The 21573-nt window shown below is 43.4% G+C and overlaps 1 protein-coding gene and 1 long non-coding RNA gene across 19 annotated transcripts; one reads left to right on the forward strand and one right to left on the reverse strand.

Annotated features, from left to right (window-relative positions):
• Positions 1–2415: 2415 nt before the first annotated feature.
• LOC136505622 (uncharacterized) lies at positions 2416–9698 on the reverse strand. 18 transcript variants are annotated; one of them, XR_010771265.1, is made up of 7 exons: positions 9122–9698; positions 8097–8210; positions 7950–8010; positions 6232–7652; positions 5048–5630; positions 4909–4964; positions 4243–4788 (listed from the first exon to the last, which is right to left on the reverse strand). It is a non-coding gene; the product is annotated as an uncharacterized lncRNA (long non-coding RNA). The 18 variants fall into 18 exon arrangements; XR_010771267.1 differs by having other exon boundaries at positions 4243–4741; positions 4909–4941; positions 5048–5111; positions 5365–7652; XR_010771268.1 differs by having other exon boundaries at positions 4243–4744; positions 4909–4941; positions 5048–5111; positions 5365–7652.
• Positions 3185–3916, forward strand: LOC136505570 (uncharacterized; the record flags this gene model as incomplete). Its single annotated transcript, XM_066500738.1, has 1 exon — positions 3185–3916. A coding segment is annotated over exon 1 (630 nt), but the record flags the coding sequence as incomplete, so codon positions are not given.
• Positions 9699–21573: the final 11875 nt, after the last annotated feature.

A 21573-nucleotide genomic window follows, 5' to 3' on the forward strand; every position in this document is an offset into this window, starting at 1 on the left:
AGTGGCTCCTCTGGAGAAGCTAAAATAGTTTTAGAAAACGTTTGGCAAAACAGCTCCTCCTGTTTCTTTGAAATGGATGAGATATACCAAATGTCCAAAGTACCCATGCACTTATTATTTGATTTGGTTGTACGCATGAGAAATTAAAATGCATGTAATTTTTTTTGAAACAAAAATTGGCAATATTGCATTAATTACTCGTAATATTTATCATGATTAAGGTAAACTGTATTTGAATTATTTTTATGACAAAAATAAGGCTAAACGTTCGGTTTTGGGCCAAGGCCCATATGGCCTGCAGCTGCAGACCTCCTGCTCCCTTCCCTGAACACCGCACGCCGCCGCCGCGCCGCTCGTTAGCAACTCGCATTGGCCGCCGCCGCATGCACCTGGATGCTTGCACCACCGCTCGCCCTCGCCCAAGCAAGACTTGCCTTCTTCCACGCCGCCGTGCGCTCCCACGACGCACTTGCCTAGGCCGTCGCTTGCTCGCACAGCGCAGGCGCCCGCACCGCTGCTCGCACGATTTGCCCGACGGTGAAGCACCACGCCGGCGTCGGTTTCGTCTTGTACGTTGTACCCGGGCAAAGAGCATGCAGTGAAGGGCAACCGCGTCCATACGTCTGCGACCATCAGGTGGAGCCGCGAGAAGCTTAAATCGTGGCTCCTCCTTCGTAGTGCAAAAAGGCTCCGGCTCTCCCATGCGCTTCTCCGGTGAAGCCATTTCAAGCAATGGTGTTTGGTATGGCTCCTCCCAGAGCCGGAGCCGGAGCCCCTTCAGGAGCCATACCAAACAGGCTCTAACAAGGCACAACAACTATAATTGAGTAAATAATAAGCACACTAGCAAAGATCAACTACACAAGATAAGCAAACTCGTAGACGAGCTAGCAAACATGGGAGCTCCTGTATGATGAATAGCAATGGTAGATATAAAAAAGCTATAATATATAATGGTATAAGATGTAATTAACCTAATAAAAAATTGAGCAAGCGCAAGGTGGCTAACACTTTGGCCCAACCCAGTCCAATTATAATTTTACATAATGGTATAAGATCTATTATATTTTTTAAAAGTTTGGATGACCTACATCCACTAACTATAATAGATAACGAGAGCTTCTACTAGCAAATAAGCACCAAAACTCAAACAATTTGAAACTAGGCACCATAAGATATAACATGATTTTAGAGAAAAAAACTAAAACTAATTTCATAGTTTTCCGAGGTAAAAAAATTCCTATGAATTTTCGAAGATTAATGCAAAATTTAGGATTTTTAATTGCATTATTTTTCCATATAAAAAATATTTGGATAAATTTGTGAAATTTTATTTTTATGAATTTTTGGATATTTTTTAAAATATATTTCTAGTTCAATTTGCTCTTCTAGCGTGGCGCCAGATCAGTTAAACCACCGTTAAAACCACTCGAGATAAAAAAAATGAGTATTTTTAAAAGTTGAGGAGGTAAAAAAAGACTAATTTTGTAGTTCAACAAAATTAAACGGCCGCGACAGCTGAGGAAATAAATTGGATTTTTCCCCTATCCGCTGTCGTCCAGCAATTGGGCCATGGCGAGCCCGTGACGTGTTCCACCACGTATTCGGCCTCAAGCCCACGGCCCAGATAGAGGGTTCCGTGCCTGCTCTGCTTACACCCAGCTGGACTTTTCCCTTAAAAGAGAGAGAGAGAGAGAGAGAGAGAAAAAAACCAGCTGGACTTGCAAGCCAACAAGTTTAGACCTCCTTTTGCCACGTGGCATGCCAACATGACATTGTCACATTGACGGCACCAAAGTTTCGTTTGTTTTGTTTGGAAATATAAACCATAATAACGTGAGGGAAGCGGATTCATGGGTCATGACGGGCGAGACCACGCCCACTTCATCCTAGGCATTTTGAGTAGTGTACTGTGGCCCCGTTCGCTTGGAGTAATCTGGATGAATCTGAAAAAATTTATGAGAGGAAATCATCCATAAAGAGTAAAATTCAGCCAGGAACCGTACTTCCTCCGTACCAGCCGAACGCGGCCTGTCTACTTTGGATCTAAAAAAAATATGTCCTCGGGCTATACACATGCACCGTCGGTACAACTTTGGCTAGGGTTGCCATGTGAAAATCGAGAAATGCCTTATCATAATCATCGGTGAACAGGAGCACTTCATATCGGTGATGAACTCCTTGCCGACTTACATCAAACACTAGAATTGCATATTTTTATGTCTTCGAAAGAAGTCATGGAACCTGATGTTTAATTGTATCAACACATGGATAATGTGAAATTTAAAGTTATGATTTATTTACGAGCAAATACGACTGCTTTGCAACATTAGAAAAAAACCCTCAAGGTTTCACTTTAATTGGACTCAAACTTAATAGGAATATTGTTGCTATCATTAATTAAAATATGTATCCTTGAAGGGGGTGTCCCATTTACACACACCAAGCATTGGGAGTGTATATAATGTTAAAAATCTTGTACATTTTCATAGGATCATGATGAGCACTCAGCATTGCATCGGAAAAGTGAACCTAATAATTTCATTTCAAAAGAAGAAAAAAAAATTAAATCTAGTAATCTATTCCAGCAAGTATTAGGCCTAAATTGGATGGCTCAAATAAAGGTCTTCTAGTTATAATAAGGGGAAATTCCTTGTGAGCAATTAAAAAAGATCGCAATCCCCTGTGAGCCACTGGAAAAGTTCAGCGGACTTCAGCGCCACTGCTCCAACTTTTTTTTTGCCCTCCATGCCACTGCCGTCAGATTGAGCTCTAACGGTGTCAAACTGCAGGTGTGAAAAGTCGAAAATACCCTTAAGTCTAAATATGTCATTAATTTTTTTGAGCTTCTTAACGACTTCAAATGAAAAAACTCAAAACTAGACAATTGTAGATCTCGTCGAGATCTATAATTTTCATATAAAAATTATCTTCTTTTAATACCGCAAAAAAGATATGATTTTTCTAAGATATATTAATCATATCAAATCATATCTTTTGCTACCTGGCTTTGCTATTGCTAAAAAAACAAAACTAGTAGTACTAACTAGATTGATGTCGAACGTGTAGGGCAAGCCAACATTTCTTTGGAAATATACTCGGAGCTTGGGGAAAAGCTTAATCCAACACGATTCCGATCCTGATGTCGCCGTGCATATATATAGCTGAGGGTACCAAGCAATAACAATCCTCCAGTCAGCCGATCAATTGGTCTCTGCAGCCTGATTAACCCGCTCCGATCCGATCCCTAATATCGTCTTCGTCCAGGTCTCCACGAAGAAGAACCATGGTGGAACACGCGGACGCTACTAAATTTGGATCGTCCATGTCGTCCTGTTTGCCTTTGCTTGTCTTCCACCATCATCCTGGTGATGGCCAAGAGGACGGTGACGACGAGATGCTAATGTTCAGCATATCCAAGCAAACCCTGCACAAGAACATGGAGCATGACCTTCTAGCCGCAGGCAGCAGCATGTGCTGGACCACTGCACAGGGCTGGATACTCGCCCAGGACCGTGGCACGATGTCTTCTTCGACGTGTCTATGGAACCCTAGCACCGGCACCAAGCTACCCTTGCCAGATCTCGGAGAGGAACACCAGATCCCATACCAATTCAGGTGCCTGCTCTCCCACAAGGACCCAACTCACCCAGGATGTGTCGTGGTGCTCTTCAATAACGACGCGCCTGATCTCTGGTACTGCCACACCACCGGCGATGGCGACAACAGCAGCAGGAGGTGGAGACGTTACTCATATGACATCGGTAACCATCCTTCTATGCCAGAGCCACCGAAGGGGAGAAAGGCACGCCTCCGTTGCCGTCGCCGTCCTACCAAGAACATGATCACCTTCATGGCTTCCGTTCAAGGGAAAATCTACTTCACCAATTTCACTAAAGGCATGTGCACCATGGATTTCTCATCCTGCAATTCCACAACAAATCCTCAAAACCACCCTACATTCCAAAAATTCAATGTCCCTTTGGCCAATCTCCCTAAAGGAGTGTCCATGGGTAGACACTGGTTGGTTGAGTCGCAGGATCAACTCTTTTTAGTCACCACCTGCTTCATTGGCTTTGATCTAAACAACATTGGCACCGTAACGGTGCATAGGATGGATTTCTCCTCAACACAAGCTTGTTGGCGCAGTGTGCATGACATTGGAGATGTTGTGTTTCTCTTGGAGGGTACAAACATGGCGGCTTCTTGCTCGGCGAGCGCTCTGGGACTGAAAGCAAACCAGATATTCTTTATGAAGGATGTCATGGATGATGATGCTGATTTGTGCATTTTTGACTTAGAAACAAACACCCAACAGATTACCCGAGTCCACCATCATGACAACTTGATTCTCTGGCGCAAACCTTTCTGGATTGTGCCACCTAGCTAGCTAGCTAAATATACATTATTTCTTGTGATTTTACTTCAACTTATGTGAAGAGACACCATATACGAACAACTATGTAAGTTTGTATACATACAGAACATACTCCTGGTTTCATGTTATGGCAGGGTACTATATCTTCTTTTCATAGGATTTTGTTAAAATATAATCAATTTGCTTATATTTCCCAATCAGCTCATTAGGCTATTGAGTTCCTCTAGATAATCAGATGTGCAGCTGTGCTGCATCCAACGTATTGTTGTCTTGAGCACTTGTGCTCCTGTGACCACCGCTCCTCTGCCTCCACTAGCTTCAGCTGCAGCCTGCAGCAGCTGCTCCGTTGGAGCCCCTCCACCACTGCTATCGTCCACTTTGGAGTTCAGTAAATATAATCACTACTGCTACTAATAGTATAAAGGAGGATAAGGTAAAACTACATTAGAACGCAGCAAGAAGGGTGTCACAGTATGCATATAACACAAAACTAAATATTGAGGAAAAACATATGCAGACAGGAAACTCACCAAAATGTCTTGGCCCGATTCTGAGATATTGCACTGGTCAACAACAGCATAGTAATCTTAGAATGATAGCACCTCATAGTCAGTCGATAAACCTCTAAACAGTTGAATAAGAAGAAAAAAAGAGAGACAAGAAACTCACCAAGATGTTGTGACCCAATTCTGAGAGATTGTTTTGACCAGCAACACCAACAAGAAAGCCCAATCTACGATAGCAGCATTCCGTAGTCAGTCACTATATAGGCAAAGAAATCTTCATACATTTGTTTGTCTGACAGATGAGTTTGCAGCTGCTAATGAGGATGTAATTGTGGCAGATTTCTATTGGGATGTGGCATGCATCCTAACTCTTGTAAAACATTATGGTTTATACAAGGGCAACATCCTTGCAGCACTAAAGAGCACATATACACACTGCAACTTTAGAACGTATGATGTTAGGGAGGGAGAGGGTCTCACCTCGATCTGTGAAAGCTATTGCCACCACAACAAACACAAGGAAGGCCAAGCTAGTAAGGACATCATATCTCAATTACCCGCCAAACCAGCACTGAATACCAAATCTCTATGGATTTCCTTACATTCTTCCTAGCTGGGATACTTAACAAACCAAACAGCTAACTGGACCACACACTTCAGCTCAGAAATTAACATGTTTCCATTTGCTCCCTACCTAGACTGGTCTAACTGAATTTAAGCTGAGACTTTCCTCAGCATAATGAAACCTGAAAATACAAAGAATCAGAAATGAACTTGGACCATGGACAGAATGAGATCATCCTTTCATGTACCAGGAGAACTTGCTGTTAAAAAACCATATATATGACAAATGGACCAGAGGCAAAAATAAATAAATAAATTGCTGCTGGCCTGCCCAGCTGCCTCATGCTTCCATCTGAACACTGCTACTGCCTGCCTGCCTGCCAGTATTTGCTTCTTTGATGGAATGATGGTGACTGTGTACTGATATGTAATTATGCACATAGCATGCATGTGGGATGAACCTTTGCTTTTAATTAATCTGAACTGCTATGCAGAATATGGGCAAGAAGAACATTGTGATGGTCATAAACTAAGCAAAGAAAGAAATATTAAATTTTCAATTTTCTATCCTTGATATTGTTGTTACTGTGACAGATAGACAATTTCCTTAACATTTCAGATTGGTGGCACCTTCTATGGGAGTACCACAGTGGATAATCTCCTTAATGAAATTCCTCGATTGTAAGAATATAGCGCAGATAACATCTCTAAACAGAAAACAATTTGGCAGATAATATACATGGAGGCAAAGAGAGAGAAAATACAAAAAACATTTTGACTCACCTACATACAGAATTGACCTCAAATTAGCACAAGATAAGGTGCAATCAAACTTTTGAGACCATAAAACAAACTTCAATTTTATGAGGAGCATGAAAACTCTATCCCTGTTCCTGTAATCAAATTCTGCAAGGAGCACAAACATGTCTACAAAATGAGCAAGCAGTTTGTGATGAGAGACCATCTCAGAAACTAAGATTTAGTATAAAATCGAAGGCATGATAAACACCAGCATGCCATGCTGTGTATATTAATCTGTCAAATCAAATACCTTCAGGGAAAATAGCACCCGTATTTGGCAATAGAAGCAAAACTATTAGCAAAGCGTTTGGCAGTACATGATTACTATGCAAATGTATGAGCTTCCAAGCACTATAAGTATCATTCTTGGGGAAGAAATAAGGCACGATGAGTAAAGAGCATGACCAAGGGAAAATATCAATAGTCAAAATGAATGAACTTAACCAAAGATTAGAACGCAGTAAAATTTAAGCAATGTGAACAAGCTAGGAGATGTTGTCTTCCAATGGTTGAATTTTTATTTAAGAAATATGGCACCATGTTCTATTAGTCCACCATAATATAGAGTCATGGAATGACTTTGGTAAAACCTTATGACTTTCTAGTTGAATCGATGCCTGTAGCTCAGGCTGGAGAAGATGTGATGCAAACTTACAGAGTAGCAGTCAGACCACCTCCTGATTATTTTGGCTGAAAAATTTGCAGTGATCCCAAGCAGGCAAGGCTTGGCAGAGGTAACAAAATATAAGTTGCAAAAGGATTATATTCTTTCTCATAGATGATGCTTTATTATGTAAACCTTGATCATGTAAGAAGTAACCAACAGAAAGGATGGGCAATTTACTTCTCAGAGCTATGTTTGCTGCTTGAAGAACATTACATAAATCGATTTACATTTGTTTATTGTGTATTTGTATGATGAAAAGGAGGTGACAGTTTATGATTGCTTTGTCACTTGGAGGAGCTGCATTACAGCATCATGAGCTGTCATTTGTTTGATGATTGATACTATGACAGGAATATAAGATACCCCTTTGCCACTAAGGTCGTTGATGGGATTAGTAGAGTTAGGATCAGCAGATTTGTGTGGCTTGCCTGAGAAACGGGATAACCAAATAATACAGTACATAAAAAACATAAAACAATTGGGAGATTTTGATTTTGTAAATAATTAATACACCTTGAGATAATATGTTCTAGGGAAAATGTAAGCAAGATCTGTGGAACTTCTATATAAAAACAACAAACAAGCAAAAAAGGTTTCCTTTGTTCTCAGACTTGATTAACAGAGCTTGACACAAATTATGAAGAACACTCACCAATAGTGTATCAGATGTTGCTTTGCATGAACTGCACTTCTTCCAGCTGTTTCCATTAACAGTCTCACACATTTCATCAATAACCTGTGTTTTTTGAGGAAAAACAAAAAGGGTACATTGATGAATGCCAAAATACAACACCAAAATACCTTATGCAACAAAAGGCGTACTTAAGAAAAGGCATCCATTGGTGACCTCCGTATATAACCAATGACCAAATGAAGCAAGAAGTTTTCTCCTTAAACTCAGATAAATGAATAGAATAGTGACTGCCTTTGCCATTTCTGAATTTATCTCTAGATAATGCCTTATAAGGACAATTACATTTGTACAGAAATTGCATTACTCCAAGAGAAGCAAGAACTGTGAAATCTAACATACCTGGCCTTACAAAACAACACAAATTCCTCCATAAGTTGATCTCACCCAAAGAGATGACACCCTGGAAAATATACAGATTAATTTATGTGAATGAGTTATACAAAAAACAATGGTTTGAACCTAGTATAAATAATTTATAAACCTTACACGTGCATCATCCGAAAATGTTAATCCATCTGGACATCAGGTGGAGTTCTCAGTGCCTTCATTGATGACATTGATACATGCAATCCCTGTGTCAACTTTCCCTCTCGTGCCCATCTAATTTAAATTTAAATAGAACAAAAAAAACATAAATAACATTGAAACAGTTACAAATATGCCCGACTGAATGTTCAAAGCTATCACTGAATGCTTATTTGATAGGAAGAAAGTGAATGAACACAATTGAAATCATTTACCTACAGAAAAAGTCAAATCACAAAAAAACGGGTTCACACAACATTGAATGCTTAATGATATCACTCCAGTGCTCAGGGCATGTAGGTAACTCAGCTGTGGCGGCCATGGGCAATGCCCAAGCTAATAACTAGGTAGCCATGGCAGGGGACAGGATGGAAGGACAGAAGACCTGAAGGCACTCCACCGTGCAGCATTAAAACGAAACAAACTGAATGTACTTTGAACTTCACTATAGGATTTGGCATGCACTCACTTTTCCTTATAGCTTTTGCAATTTGCACAACCAAATTATTTCAAACTCACAATGTACATGAAAACCTTAAATGCTTCACTCTATTGAATCAAATCCACTGTAGCATTTGTGCATGACACATTGTTGCTCTGTTTCAAACAAAAAATAAAATTAATGCTGGTAAGCACTCCTGCTTGCCAGTCATGTTGTAATGGATAGAAACACATGTACTTACAAATATGAAAATGAAACCAAGGTATATCTGTTTTTCCTTGTAGTATCTAATCTACAAGTGTAGTAGTTGAAATATCAGAGTATGTGTCAGAATCAAAGACCTAAATGCAAATACTTAGCATCATCAGGAAAGAAAAGAAAATAAATAAAGTTGAACTCTCATATTTAATTGCCTATGCTAAGTTTCAAGCTCTTTGTCAGTTCAGGTACCAAATAAGTGACATATCTAGTGCCAATCACATCACATGAACTCTAACAATATAACCAGTGAAGCCAGGATCCAGAAAAGGATAACTAGAAATACCAGCGGCTGGGCAGCGAGTTCTCGGTCGCGCGAGGCCTGAGAGCGGCAAAGCACCAAGAAACTCTTAGGATGGAAGGGCTTGATGGCGAAGTCCTCTTTCCCCACACCGGTGATTGCCACAATCGCTGCACGGACATCACTGATGTCGATGTCAATTGCGGCGCCAACCACCTGGGCGACAACGGCACACGCCCGCAACCATCGCTCGCGACCCAAGCAGCCCCACCAGCATTGCCCTCCCCATGGGCAGGAGGACCGCGGGGAGCGCGCTGCTGCTTCCTCCGACGACCGTTTGGAGCGCTTCGCGTGCGTGCCACCTCCGCTTGGGCCGCCCTCGTGAGCGTCAGCCTGCGGACTGCGTCGAGGTAGGGAGTTGGGGAGGCCGTCGGCGGAGTTTCGTCGTCGGAGTCGTCGCGGAAGCCGTCCTCCGCCCACCGGCGGGAGTTGGGGCGGCCCTCTGAGGCACCGCTGGGGTAGAAGGGTGCAGCGTCGGGGGAGAGCAGCGAGCGACTCTGGTCTCGTAGGGGGCTGTGGGGGGTGGCCGGCGGCGGGCTGGGGCGGGGGCTCTCGCGGGGAGGAGGGGATGGAGCGCTGGGAGATGGAGGAAGGGCGGGCGCCGGTGCCGGGGAGCATAGATGGCAAGGGCCGGCCCGGCCCGGCACGGCACAGGCCCGTGCCAGCACGGCCCGATAGCCAACGGGCCGGCATGGCATGCCGGGCCTCCCGGGCCGTGCCTTATAGGGCCACGGGCCTGGCCTCCGGCCCAGGCACGGCACTATGGGCCGATTTCCGTGCCGGGTCGGCCCGCGAGACACGACCAATTTCACAGGCCGTGCCAGCCCGAGGCCCAATGCTGCCGACACAGAGAGAGAGAGAGGGGAAGGGGCCCAACACGCGGCTCGCCGCCCGCCCTCGATCCGTCGCCGGGGACGCCACCACCCTAGATCCGCCGCGGAGGCCGAGCACGCCCAGGATCCGCCGCCAGGGGATGCCACCACCCTTGATCCGCTGTCGGAGGACGGGCATGCCCTGCATCCGCCACCGGTGAGCGCGCCCACCATAGATCTGCCGCCGGGGAGCGCCTGTAACACCCTAGGTGTTTGGCTCCCACAAAAATTGCATTTCATTTCATAAACATGTGCATCATCTACCTCATCATGCCATTGTACTGAAACATGTATATGCAACATTCTCAATTATGTTTGTTTCATACTTGATTGCTTGTGAATGGTAGTAGTGCAACATGTGAATACAACATGAGTTTCTCGTACCTTGAAACATGGCAACATGGTAGGAATATGACAAGTTAAAATTATAACAAAGGCATGAAACATGTGAAACATGGAATTGCAACATTAGGGTAAATTGAGTGTTTTGTTGTTTCATCACATGTGATCCTTAGAAATTGGTGTAGCACTTGTGTAGAGTGGTTAATTATGGCCTAATACACCTTAACTACTCTTAGGGTAATTGATGGGACATTGTTCATGTGGACCAAAATGACTAAATTGCCCTCTAGGTGGAGGTTTGACTTAGGGTGACCTATAGAGTGTCACTGTTTGACTGATTCAAAAGTCCAACCTAGAGACCTTGCATGGAGGTGCACCCTTTACCAAAGTTATAGCCAATTTATCAAGGAACAAAAGTCTCAATATGACCATCTCATGAAAATGGCTAGAACATACTCAAACAGGGCCCACAAGTCAAGTTTCTCTGCTGATTTCATACTTAGAAAATTTTCTAAGTCATAAATACCATTCCAGTTGGATCGAGCCAACTTTGGCTTGATACAACTCATGATCCAGGGAGAATTAGTTGTTGATTTCTAAATCAAAGTTGTAGCCCTACCATAGCTCTACAACTTTTGTATACATTACTTCCACTAATTCATCATAGTCTAAGAGATCCAACGCTATCAACTTTGCCTGTCAGTCGGTTCATTTGAAAACTGAATCGAGTTCAGACAAGCTACAGTGTTCGACAGGTTCAGGGTTCGACGGCCGCGTGTACGCTGCGCGTCGCCGGTCGTCTGATCACGCTGCCACGCGCCGCAGACGCCCTGGCACGGCCGGCCACGACATGAGCACCCCCCACGCGCCTGTCAACCAGCTCGCCAGTCCCATTTCCATTTCCTCGGCTTCCTCCGCTCGCCCGTAGCTCCGCAGCAACCGCCGCAGCAACTTCGACGAGCTCGTGCTTGCTCGTCATCGCAAAAACGCGAACTACGTCTTCACCACCGCTCCGCCGTGTTCTCTTCTACCTCCTCCACCTCTCAGCCGTGCCGATTGGGTCTTGGTAAGGGCGCATTTGCTGTTTCCACCGCCGCCGCCATGACGGGACCTCGCCGGAGTTGGCGCTCCACGCGGCCAACTACCACCAAGGCTTTCCCCTCCCCTTCTCTTTGCTTGGGTAGCATGGTAGTGACCTCCTGAAGCTCGTATCGAGCTTAGCTGCGCCTTACGGGGCCGGACCTCGCCGGAGCTGGCCAACCCGCGGCCGTGCGCCGCCATGGCCGTCGCCATTTCCCCTAACCACCATAATAGCCGCAATTGATAGTACCCCTAGGTGCACACGGGTGAGGTGAACACGCTGGTACCGATGGCCTCGTCGGAGCTGCCACCGGCGACGAGCTACCGCCGTCGTTCTTCTTCCCTCCCTGTCTATCTCTCTGACTTGCGGGGCCCGCTCGCCAGCAGTCGCGCGCAGGCGGGAGCCGACCGTGGGCCGCGCTGAGTGCTGACGCGCGTGCGTCGCGGGCCGACGTGTCTTTCCGGGCCGGCCCAGCAGTAGTTGGTTAGGTTTCCATTTTATTTTATTTTATTCTTTTTCACAGATTTGAGTACATATTCAAAAATGTATATCTCTTGGTTGGTAGATCTAAATGATGTGGTTCCAATTTTATTGAGTTCCTGGTAATGTCTAGTTTATATTAAAAATATAATTTATGCCATGTTCTGCTATGAAAAATAGAGTTGCTAATTATCTCTTTTAATCATGTGGGAAATAGGGGTAATTATATCTTTTTCTATGTAGCTCCAAATGGCATGAAATTTTTATGGTGTACTGCTCATATCATGAATAGCTTGTAGTTAAAGTTTCATACATTTTGGACACTGTAGGTAAGAGTTAGGTAATTCTCTTGTTTGCATGGATGGATCTTGTGTGAATTTTCATAATTTTTCTATGGATCCAGTAAAGGTAAAATTTGGTGAGTGCTATTCTTATGATAGAATGATACTAGAAAAAATGTGAAATCTGTTGCTTGACACTTTTCCATAGGGTTTCCTAATTATGCTAGAAATAGACCTGCCATCTGTTATTTTTGATACAGCAAGTTCTGCTTGTCCAATTGCTTTGAAATTTTTATGGTAGTCTATGTGAAGCATGAGGTAGCTACTGTAAGTTTTGTAGATTTTTCTGTATAAGTTTTACTATATGTTGCTTTAATCACCTAATTAACTAAATAAATTAGAAAAGGACATTAAATAATTTATTTAGAAGTTGGCACTATACTTTCTGATGTTCCTCTGGTATGCACAACAAGTTGGTAAACTTGGTTTGGTCCAATTATACTTTTGCATCATCACTAAATATTTAAATTAGTAAACCTGTTATTTCTGGACAGATTCTATGTTTACTTGAATTCGATTTGGTTAACGTAAGAATCATGCTTTGATGTTTATAAATGATTTGTAGAGAATTTCATAAGCTTTCCAGAATGTCCTCTTGCAAGTCATTTGAAATTGTAGAACTCTTGTTGTGATTGAATTAAGGAACTGCTCGTTTGCATATGAAACTTTAGCTGTTGATTTAAGTATGCCTTTACTATTCCTAAGTTTGTGGTAATGTTCCTAGGTGTTAGGCCTTTAACTGAAGATGAGCATCTTTATCTTAGGTTATGCAAGTTAGGTAAGTTGATCTTGTTCTTCAAGTTAAGTTAGATACATGTTTTAAAGTGATTTGAATATAGCTGTTCTTAATCGGTAAACGAGTGTCCAGTGATGTTTTCGTTAAACACTTACTGTGATCCATTCATCATGAGCATCATGTCATTCCTTATGCATCCATGATATTTATCTTATGCATCGGCATGCAATAGGTGTACCGGAAGGAGTGACACTGCTGGAATTCGAGGAACCAAGCGGGGAGCAGCAGCAGCCAACACCGGAGGTTCAGGAGGTGCAGCCCTCGGGAGAAGTGCCAGACGAGGTCGCCGTTGAGTGCCCGGATCACCGTCCGTGCAACTTTGTGAAAGGCAAGCCCCGGAGCATATTAAGCCTCCTAATTTCTGAAATACAGTTAAAGTATTATTGTTACATATATATATTGTTGCATTAAGTTTAGGTGTTGGATGCAAACACTTGCTGTATTGGTTATCCAATCCTTGTCTAGATATTGATATCCTGAATCCTATGTAGCTCAAGCTCGTGTAGTGCTTAGCCCTGCTTAAACGTGGTAGAAGTCAGGTGATTTCCTATCACCTGCGAAATATAGGGATATACATATGGCACGGTTGGCTATATTTGCTATCGTGGAAAAGAACCTGTCTTAATTTGAAATGAAGACTGGGCGGAGGCTTGCCGGTGTGTAGTGACTCCGTCTGTGTCACTTAAGGACCGAATCTTGGAGCCTTTCCTGTTCATGTTGAACACATGCCTCTCTCTTAGTTGGCCGGGTCCGGAGACCGACCACGAAGCCGAGTAGCTCACCTCAGGCCGGGAGTCGATAAGTATAAAGTACGCCTCGGAAGGGAGCCGTAGGCGTGAGTCCAAGGGCAGGTGATTTAAAAGTCCTGATCGTCCTGGCAGAAGGGTAATCCCTGAGAGTGTTGGCGCTGATCGGACCCGCGAATTTGGTTTCTGAATTGTACCAAAGGTGACCCATGGCTACCCTTGCAAAGTATGCCAGGGTGAGAGTTAGGAATACCCCCTCAGCTGAGTTGTAATTCGATTCGAGTCGCCGTCTCTCCCGGTTAGTGAGAACTTGACAGGCTTATCTCCAAAGTAGATACACTAAATAACATAATGGTTCAGAAATGATGATATGATGATGACAGCCTGATTATACCTGCTATGGTTAATATTGTTTGCTCCTAATAAGTTAGTGCTATAGTACATGTGCTAATCTAGTGGACAGGTAAATGATGATAAACTTGATGCTAAGTTTAAATTGATCACTATATTCATAAGCTCTTTTATGCAACTTGAAAGCATCTAGGCCCCTAGTTGGATTTCGATGATTAATGTCAATACAAGTTTACTATGACTAACGTGTGTTTTGTAGAGGCAATTAAGTTAGGTCATGGTAATGGAGATCGATTGGGCAATCGAGGTTGTCATGCCCCAACGATGGAAATCGTTTCGGTTTTCAAAGGATGGACGACAAGGTTAAGGATGACTAGTTCTAAGTGTCGATTGGAGTTGGAGAGACACTTAGAGTAGTTTAGGACTTTGTTTTTCCTTTGGCCGTACTATGAAGGGGGGTATGAACGGGTAGCTTGACCTAGTTGAGTCTAGTGAGTTAGGTGTGGTGCACACTTATTAAAACTAGATCTAGGTAGCTCCTATGAATGCCTAAGATCCTTTGGAGCAAACTTCATTCACATATGTTCGAAAGTTGGAAGTGAATGGAGGGTCAAACACTAACCGGACGCTGGCTCCGGTGCGACCGGACGCTGGCCGCAGGGTCCGGTCAGTTCGTTTGACTGAGGTGGTTAAGTCTGTTGTGACCGGACGCTGGAAGGTCTTGTGACCGAACGCTGAGGGCTAGCGTCCGGTCGACTCCAGTAAGGGTCCAGACTTGGAAAAGAGTGACCGGACGCTGGAAGGTCTTGTGACCGAACGCTGAGGGCTAGCGTCCGGTCGACTCCAGTAAGGGTCCAGACTTGGAAAAGAGTGACCGGACGCGTCCGGTCAGTGCTGACCGGACCCTGAGGGTTCAGCGTCCGGTCGAGTCCAGTAAGGTTCCAGTAAGGGTTTTATGCGACCGGACACGTCCGGTCAGTGCTGACCGGACCCTGCCAGCGTCCGGTCGACTCGTTACTACTGGTTCGCGGGTTAAACTGACCGGAGCGTCCGGTCATCACGACCGGAGCGTCCGGTCATCCCGCAGAAGCTCATAACGGTTCGTTTTTCAGGCTGGCTTATAAATAGAAGCTCCACTCGTGAGTGGAGTATCCTTTGCTCATTCCAACAGCTGAGAAACACGTTTGTGAGTGCCAAGAAGAGCAAGATCCTAGTGAGGCGTTTGTGATTTGAGAATCCAAGAGAGTAGCCTCACTAGCAAATCAAGAGTAGCAAAGTGTGCATCCATCTTCTCATTAGGCTTCGCGTGATCAAGTGAGAGTTCGTGCTTGTTACTCTTGGTGATCGCCATCACCTAGACGGCTTAGTGGTGATTGGGAGTTTGGTGTTCACCCGGCGGAGCTTGTGGGTGACCCAACTCAAGTTGTGAGCGGCTTTGGGTGATTCGCCGCGACGGAGTGTCGAAGAATCAACCCGTAGAGAGCACTTGATCCTTGCGCGGATCAAGGGGGAGCTACACCCTTGCGCGGGTGCTCCAACGAGGACTAGTGGGGAGTGGCGACTCTCCGATACCTCGGCAAAACATCGCCGCGTTCCTTTCTCTCTCTATTTACTTTGAGCATTTACTTTGAGCAATTCAATACTTGCTTTACATCCATAGAATTGCTTGCTAAGAGTAAGGTTGGAACATAGGTTGTGAGTTCGTTGTGCATTAGTTTGATAGAAACACTTTTCTAGGCACAAGGGGTTAATTGGGCTATCCGTAGGATTTGTTTATTGCAAGAAAATTTCGAATTAGCCCAATTCACCCCCCCCTCTTGGGCATCTTGATCCTTTCAATTGGTATCAGAGCCTCGTGCTCACGTTTTTAAGCTTAATCGCTTAGAGCAAGATGTCCCACGGGGATGGACCTCCTCCTATCTTTGAGGGAGATGATTTTCCATATTGGAAAATCCGCATGGAGGCATACTTAGAAGCTCTAGATGTTGGAATTCTTAGAGCCGCCTCTCAAGGGTTCCCCGCACCTAAGAATGCCGCACAACTTCAAGGCGATGAAGTGAATTATGAGAAATGGAATGCAAAGGCTCGCAACACCATTTTTAGAGGCCTTTGCAAAGAGGTGTTCAATCGTGTAAGGAACCACAAAGACGCCCATGCTCTATGGTCGGACGTTTGTGCGCTCCATGAGGGAACCAAGAGTGAGCGTGAGGAGCGCTATCATCTTGTGATTAAAAAGCTAAATTCTTTTGAGATGTTTCCCAAAGAAAGTGCTAATGAGATGTATTCTCGATTAAATGTTCTTGTAGAGAAAGTCAATGGGCTTGGACTTACTCAAATGTCACCATCCGATGTTGTGAGAAAAATCTTGAGTGTCCTCCCCATTGATAAATATGGGCACATTATGACCGTGCTACATCAAGGTGATCTTTCCACCGCTACACCGACACAAATCTTGAGAAAGATCAATGCTCATGAGATGTACATGCACATCACACCACAAGATGGATCATCCTCTACAAAGAAGAAAGAGAAGGACCTAGCATTCAAAGCTAGCCAAGACAAGGGCAAAGCAAGACTTGAGTATGAGAGCTCAAGTGATGAAGATGATGAAGAAAGCCTTGCCCTCATGGTGAAGAAGACCACCAAGATGCTAAAAAGGCTAAACAAGAGTGGCATCAAGTTTGATGGCAAGAAGAAGAAGTTCTTCACTAGCTCAAGAAGAAAGCCAATCTCCGAGATGGATTGCTACAATTGTGGCGAACTTGGTCATCTAGCTCATCAATGCACAAAGCCCAAGAAAGACAAGTTCAAGAACAAGGGCAAGAAAGATGATTCAAGTGATGAAGATGAAAAGAAGAAGAAGAAGCCATACAAGAAGAGAGATGGCAAAAAGAGGGAGTTCTACAAGAAGAAGAAGAGTGGCAAGGCCTATATTGTCGGTGATTGGCTCACGGACATTGATTCATCAAGTGGATCATCCGATGATGATAGTGACGATGAAAAGGTGGCCGCCATTGCTATTGATCTTGCATCCTCACCACCACCATCGCCATCATCCTCTACACACCTATGTCTTATGGCCAAAGGTGAACGCAAGGTAACTAAGAGTGATGATAGTAGTGATGATGAACATGCTAGTGATGATGATAGTGATAGCGATGATGATGACTCACCCACTTATGATGATCTTGTCAAAATACTAAGAAAATATACTAAGATCATTAGAAAGAGTAGAGCCACAAATGAAAAACTTGATGCTAAAAATGACTCACTCTTAGCTAAATGTGACACATTAGAAAAGGCTAATGATGAGCTCAAAGAAACAAATGATTCTATATCATCCAAACTCAAGGAGCTCAAATCTTCTAAGAAAGAGCTTAAAGATAAAAATGATAAACTTGAGTGGGTGCACAATGAGCTTATCACTAGTCACAATAAGCTAAAAGATAAATATGCAACTCTAAAGATCAATTATGATACCCTTATTGTTGCACAAGAATTCTTACCAAATGAGCCACATGATGCTACTAACCATGTTGTTAAGATTGATATAGCTACCTCATGTGATGATTTAATTGATGAAAGCATTGAGCATGGATCTAGTAGCAAGGGCAAGCAAGTGGTTGAGTGCAATGACTATGATGAGTATGTCAAGCTCAAGAGTAACAATGAGAAGCTCATGAAAGATCTTGAAGAAATGAAAAGTCACAACACCATTGTGCTAGAAACTCTTGATCATGACAAAGAGGTGATCCTTGAAAATGAGAAGTTAAAAGAAGAAGTAAAGAAACTCAAGGAGGAGAAGAACAATGATCTTCTCAAGGAAGAGAACAAGAAGCTCAAGATGGAGAAAGAGCATCTCAAAGTGGGATTGAGCAAGTTTGCTAGAGGCAAGCATCTCCAAAGTGAGCTACTCATGAACACCGTCATGAAGATGGATAGAAGTGGCATTGGATATATGGCAAGTGTAGAGAAGAAGAAGGCTCAAGCTCAACACCAACAATCAAAGCCAAAGCCAAAGCCGAAGAGATGTTTTGAATGTGGACAAGAAGGCCACTTTGCTCATGAGTGTCAAACTCCACCGCCACAACCCTTGCCCAAGCATGCTAGACCCTTTGCTTTCAATGCTCACTACATGCTTAGAAAAGAATCGAGTGGAAAGATGAAAGTCATGTTCTTAGGTCCCCCCAACAAGAGCAGGCCTAAGAAAATTTGGGTGGCTAAGTCACTTGTTGAGAAGGTGAAGGGCCCTCAACAAGCTTGAATCCCTAAAGCTTGAATCTCTTGTGTGTAGGTGAACTACAAGACCGGTGGAAGTCATTGGGTTATTGATAGTGGTTGCACTCAACATATGACCGGTGATCCTCGTATGTTCACCTCACTAGATGAAGAGGTAGATGGACAAGAGAAAATAACATTTGGAGATAATTCAAAGGGCAAGGTTAAAGGATTGGGCAAAGTGGCAATATCAAATGATCACTCCATCTCCAATGTGCTCTATGTTGCTTCATTGAGTTTCAATTTGCTATCCATTGGGCAATTGTGTGATCTTGGCTTTCAATGCTTATTCACCGAGAAGGAGGTTGTTGTATCCAAGGTCGATGACAATCAAGTGATATTCAATGGATTTAGATACAACAACTTATATCTAGTTGACTTCACCTCTGAAGATGCAAACTTGAAGACTTGCTTATTCACCAAAACAACACTTGGGTGGCTATGGCATAGAAGGCTTGCTCATGTTGGGATGAGCTCACTCAAGAAGCTTATGAAGAATGATTTGGTGAGAGGGTTGAAGGATGTGAAGTTTGAGAAGGACAAACTTTGTAGTGCATGTCAAGCCGGCAAGCAAGTTGCAAACACTCATCCAACCAAAGCCTTCATGTCAACCACAAGAGTGCTAGAACTCCTACACATGGATTTATTTGGACCAACAACATACAAGAGTTTGGGAGGAAATCTCTATTGTCTTGTGATTGTGGATGACTATTCAAGATATACATGGGTGTTCTTCCTTCATGATAAATCTGAAGTTGCATCTTGCTTCAAGAAGTTTGCCAAGAGAGCTCAAAATGAATTTGAAGTGAAGCTCAAGAAGATAAGAAGTGACAATGGCAAAGAGTTTGACAACACAAACATAGAAGCTTATTGTGATGAAGTTGGAATCAAACATGAAGTCTCCGCAACCTATACTCCTCAACAAAATGGTGTAGTTGAGAGGAAGAACCGGACTTTGATCACTCTTGCAAGGACAATGCTAGATGAGTACAACACCCCCAAAGTTCTATGGGCGGAAGCAATCAACACCGCATGTTATGCATCCAACCGCCTATTTCTTCAAAAGTTCCTTGTCAAGACACCATATGAGTTGCTCAATGGGAAGAAGCCGGACGTCTCCTTCTTTAGGGTGTTTGGTTGCAAGTGCTACATCTACAAGAAGCGGCAACACCTAGGGAAGTTTCAAAGGCGTTGTGATATAGGTTTTCTTGTTGGTTACTCATTGAAGTCCAAAGCATATAGAGTATTTAATCATGCCACCGGCTTGGTTGAAGAAACATATGATGTGGAATTTGATGAATCTAACAGCTCCCAAGGAGCACATGAGAATCTTGATGATGTAGGTGATGAACCATTGAGGGAGGCTATGAAGAATATTCCGGTGGGAGACATCAAGCCAAAAGATGATGAAGATGATGTACAAGTCATTAACCAACCTTCTTCATCAAATGTACCACAAGATGGTGAAAAAGTTGGGAGAGTAGAAAATGAAGATACTCATATCTCCCATGAGCAAATGGCGGTACAAGCACAAGATGTTGATGCCCCACAACCTCCTCCTCAAGTGGTCAATAGAAGAAATACACCTATCCTACAAGATCATCCTCAAGATCTCATCATAGGGAGTCCAACAAAGGGGTGATGACTCGATCTCAAAAACTTACCTCATTTATTGCTCATCACTCTTTTGTCTCTTGCTATGAGCCTACCAAGGTAGAAGAAGCTCTCAAAGATCCAGATTGGATCAATGCCATGCATGAAGAGTTGAACAACTTCACTCGCAATGAAGTTTGGAATCTTGAAGAGCGACCAAAAGGTGCAAGAGTCATTGGAACGAAGTGGGTGTTCCGCAACAAGCAAGATGATCAAGGTGTTGTTGTGAGGAATAAGGCAAGACTAGTAGCAAAGGGGTTCTCTCAAGTTGAAGGTTTAGATTTTGGAGAAACCTTTGCACCGGTTGCAAGATTAGAAGCCATCCGTATCCTTCTTGCATATGCATCACATCATGAAATGAAACTATATCAAATGGATGTGAAAAGTGCATTCTTAAATGGCTTTATTAATGAACTAGTCTATGTTGATCAACCTCCCGGGTTTGAAGACCCTAGATATCCTAATCATGTTTATAGGTTGTTCAAGGCACTATATGGGCTTAAGCAAGCCCCAAGAGCTTGGTATGAGCGCCTTCGGGACTTCCTCATTGAGAAGGGCTTCACCATTGGGAAGGTCGACACCACACTATTCACCAAGAAGCTTGATGGGCATATCTTCATTTGTCAAGTATATGTTGATGATATCATCTTTGGATCATCAAATGAAGACTCATGCAAAGAATTTGGTGAATTGATGTCTAAGGAGTTCGAGATGTCAATGATTGGTGAGCTTACATTCTTTCTTGGTTTTCAAGTCAAGCAAATGAAAGAAGGCATCTTCATCTCTCAAGAGAAATACACAAAAGATCTTCTCAAGAGATTCAAGATGGATGAATGTAAGCCAATCAAGACCCCAATGCCTACCAATGGACATCTCGACCTAGATGAGGGAGGTAACACGGTTGATCAAACTCTCTACCGTTCTATGATTGGTAGCTTGTTATATTTAACCGCATCTAGGCCCGACATCATGTTTAGTGTGTGTATGTGTGCTAGATTTCAAGCAAGTCCTAAGGAAACTCATTTAATTGCCGTAAAAAGAATCCTTAGGTATCTTAAGCACACACCAAGCATTGGCCTTTGGTATCCCAAAGGAGCTTTATTTGAATTAATTGGCTATTCCGATTCGGATTACGCCGGATGCAAAGTTGATAGAAAGAGCACATCCGGAGGGTGCCATTTGCTTGGTAGATCACTTGTGTCTTGGTCCTCCAAGAAACAAAATAGTGTGGCTTTGTCCACCGCCGAAGCGGAATACATTGCCGCGGGTGCTTGTTGTGCACAAATATTATACATGAAACAAACTTTACTAGACTATGGAGTAGCTCTAGAGAAAGTACCTCTTTTGTGCGACAATGAAAGTGCGGTAAAACTTGCAAATAATCTGGTTCAACACTCTCGCACCAAGCATATAGATATCCGCCATCACTTTCTAAGAGATCATGTAGCTAAAAATGATATATCACTAGAAGGTGTAAGATCCGAAGATCAATTAGCG

Source organism: Miscanthus floridulus, chromosome 14 (genome assembly GCF_019320115.1).
Source record: "Miscanthus floridulus cultivar M001 chromosome 14, ASM1932011v1, whole genome shotgun sequence".
Lineage (NCBI taxonomy): Eukaryota > Viridiplantae > Streptophyta > Magnoliopsida > Poales > Poaceae > Miscanthus > Miscanthus floridulus.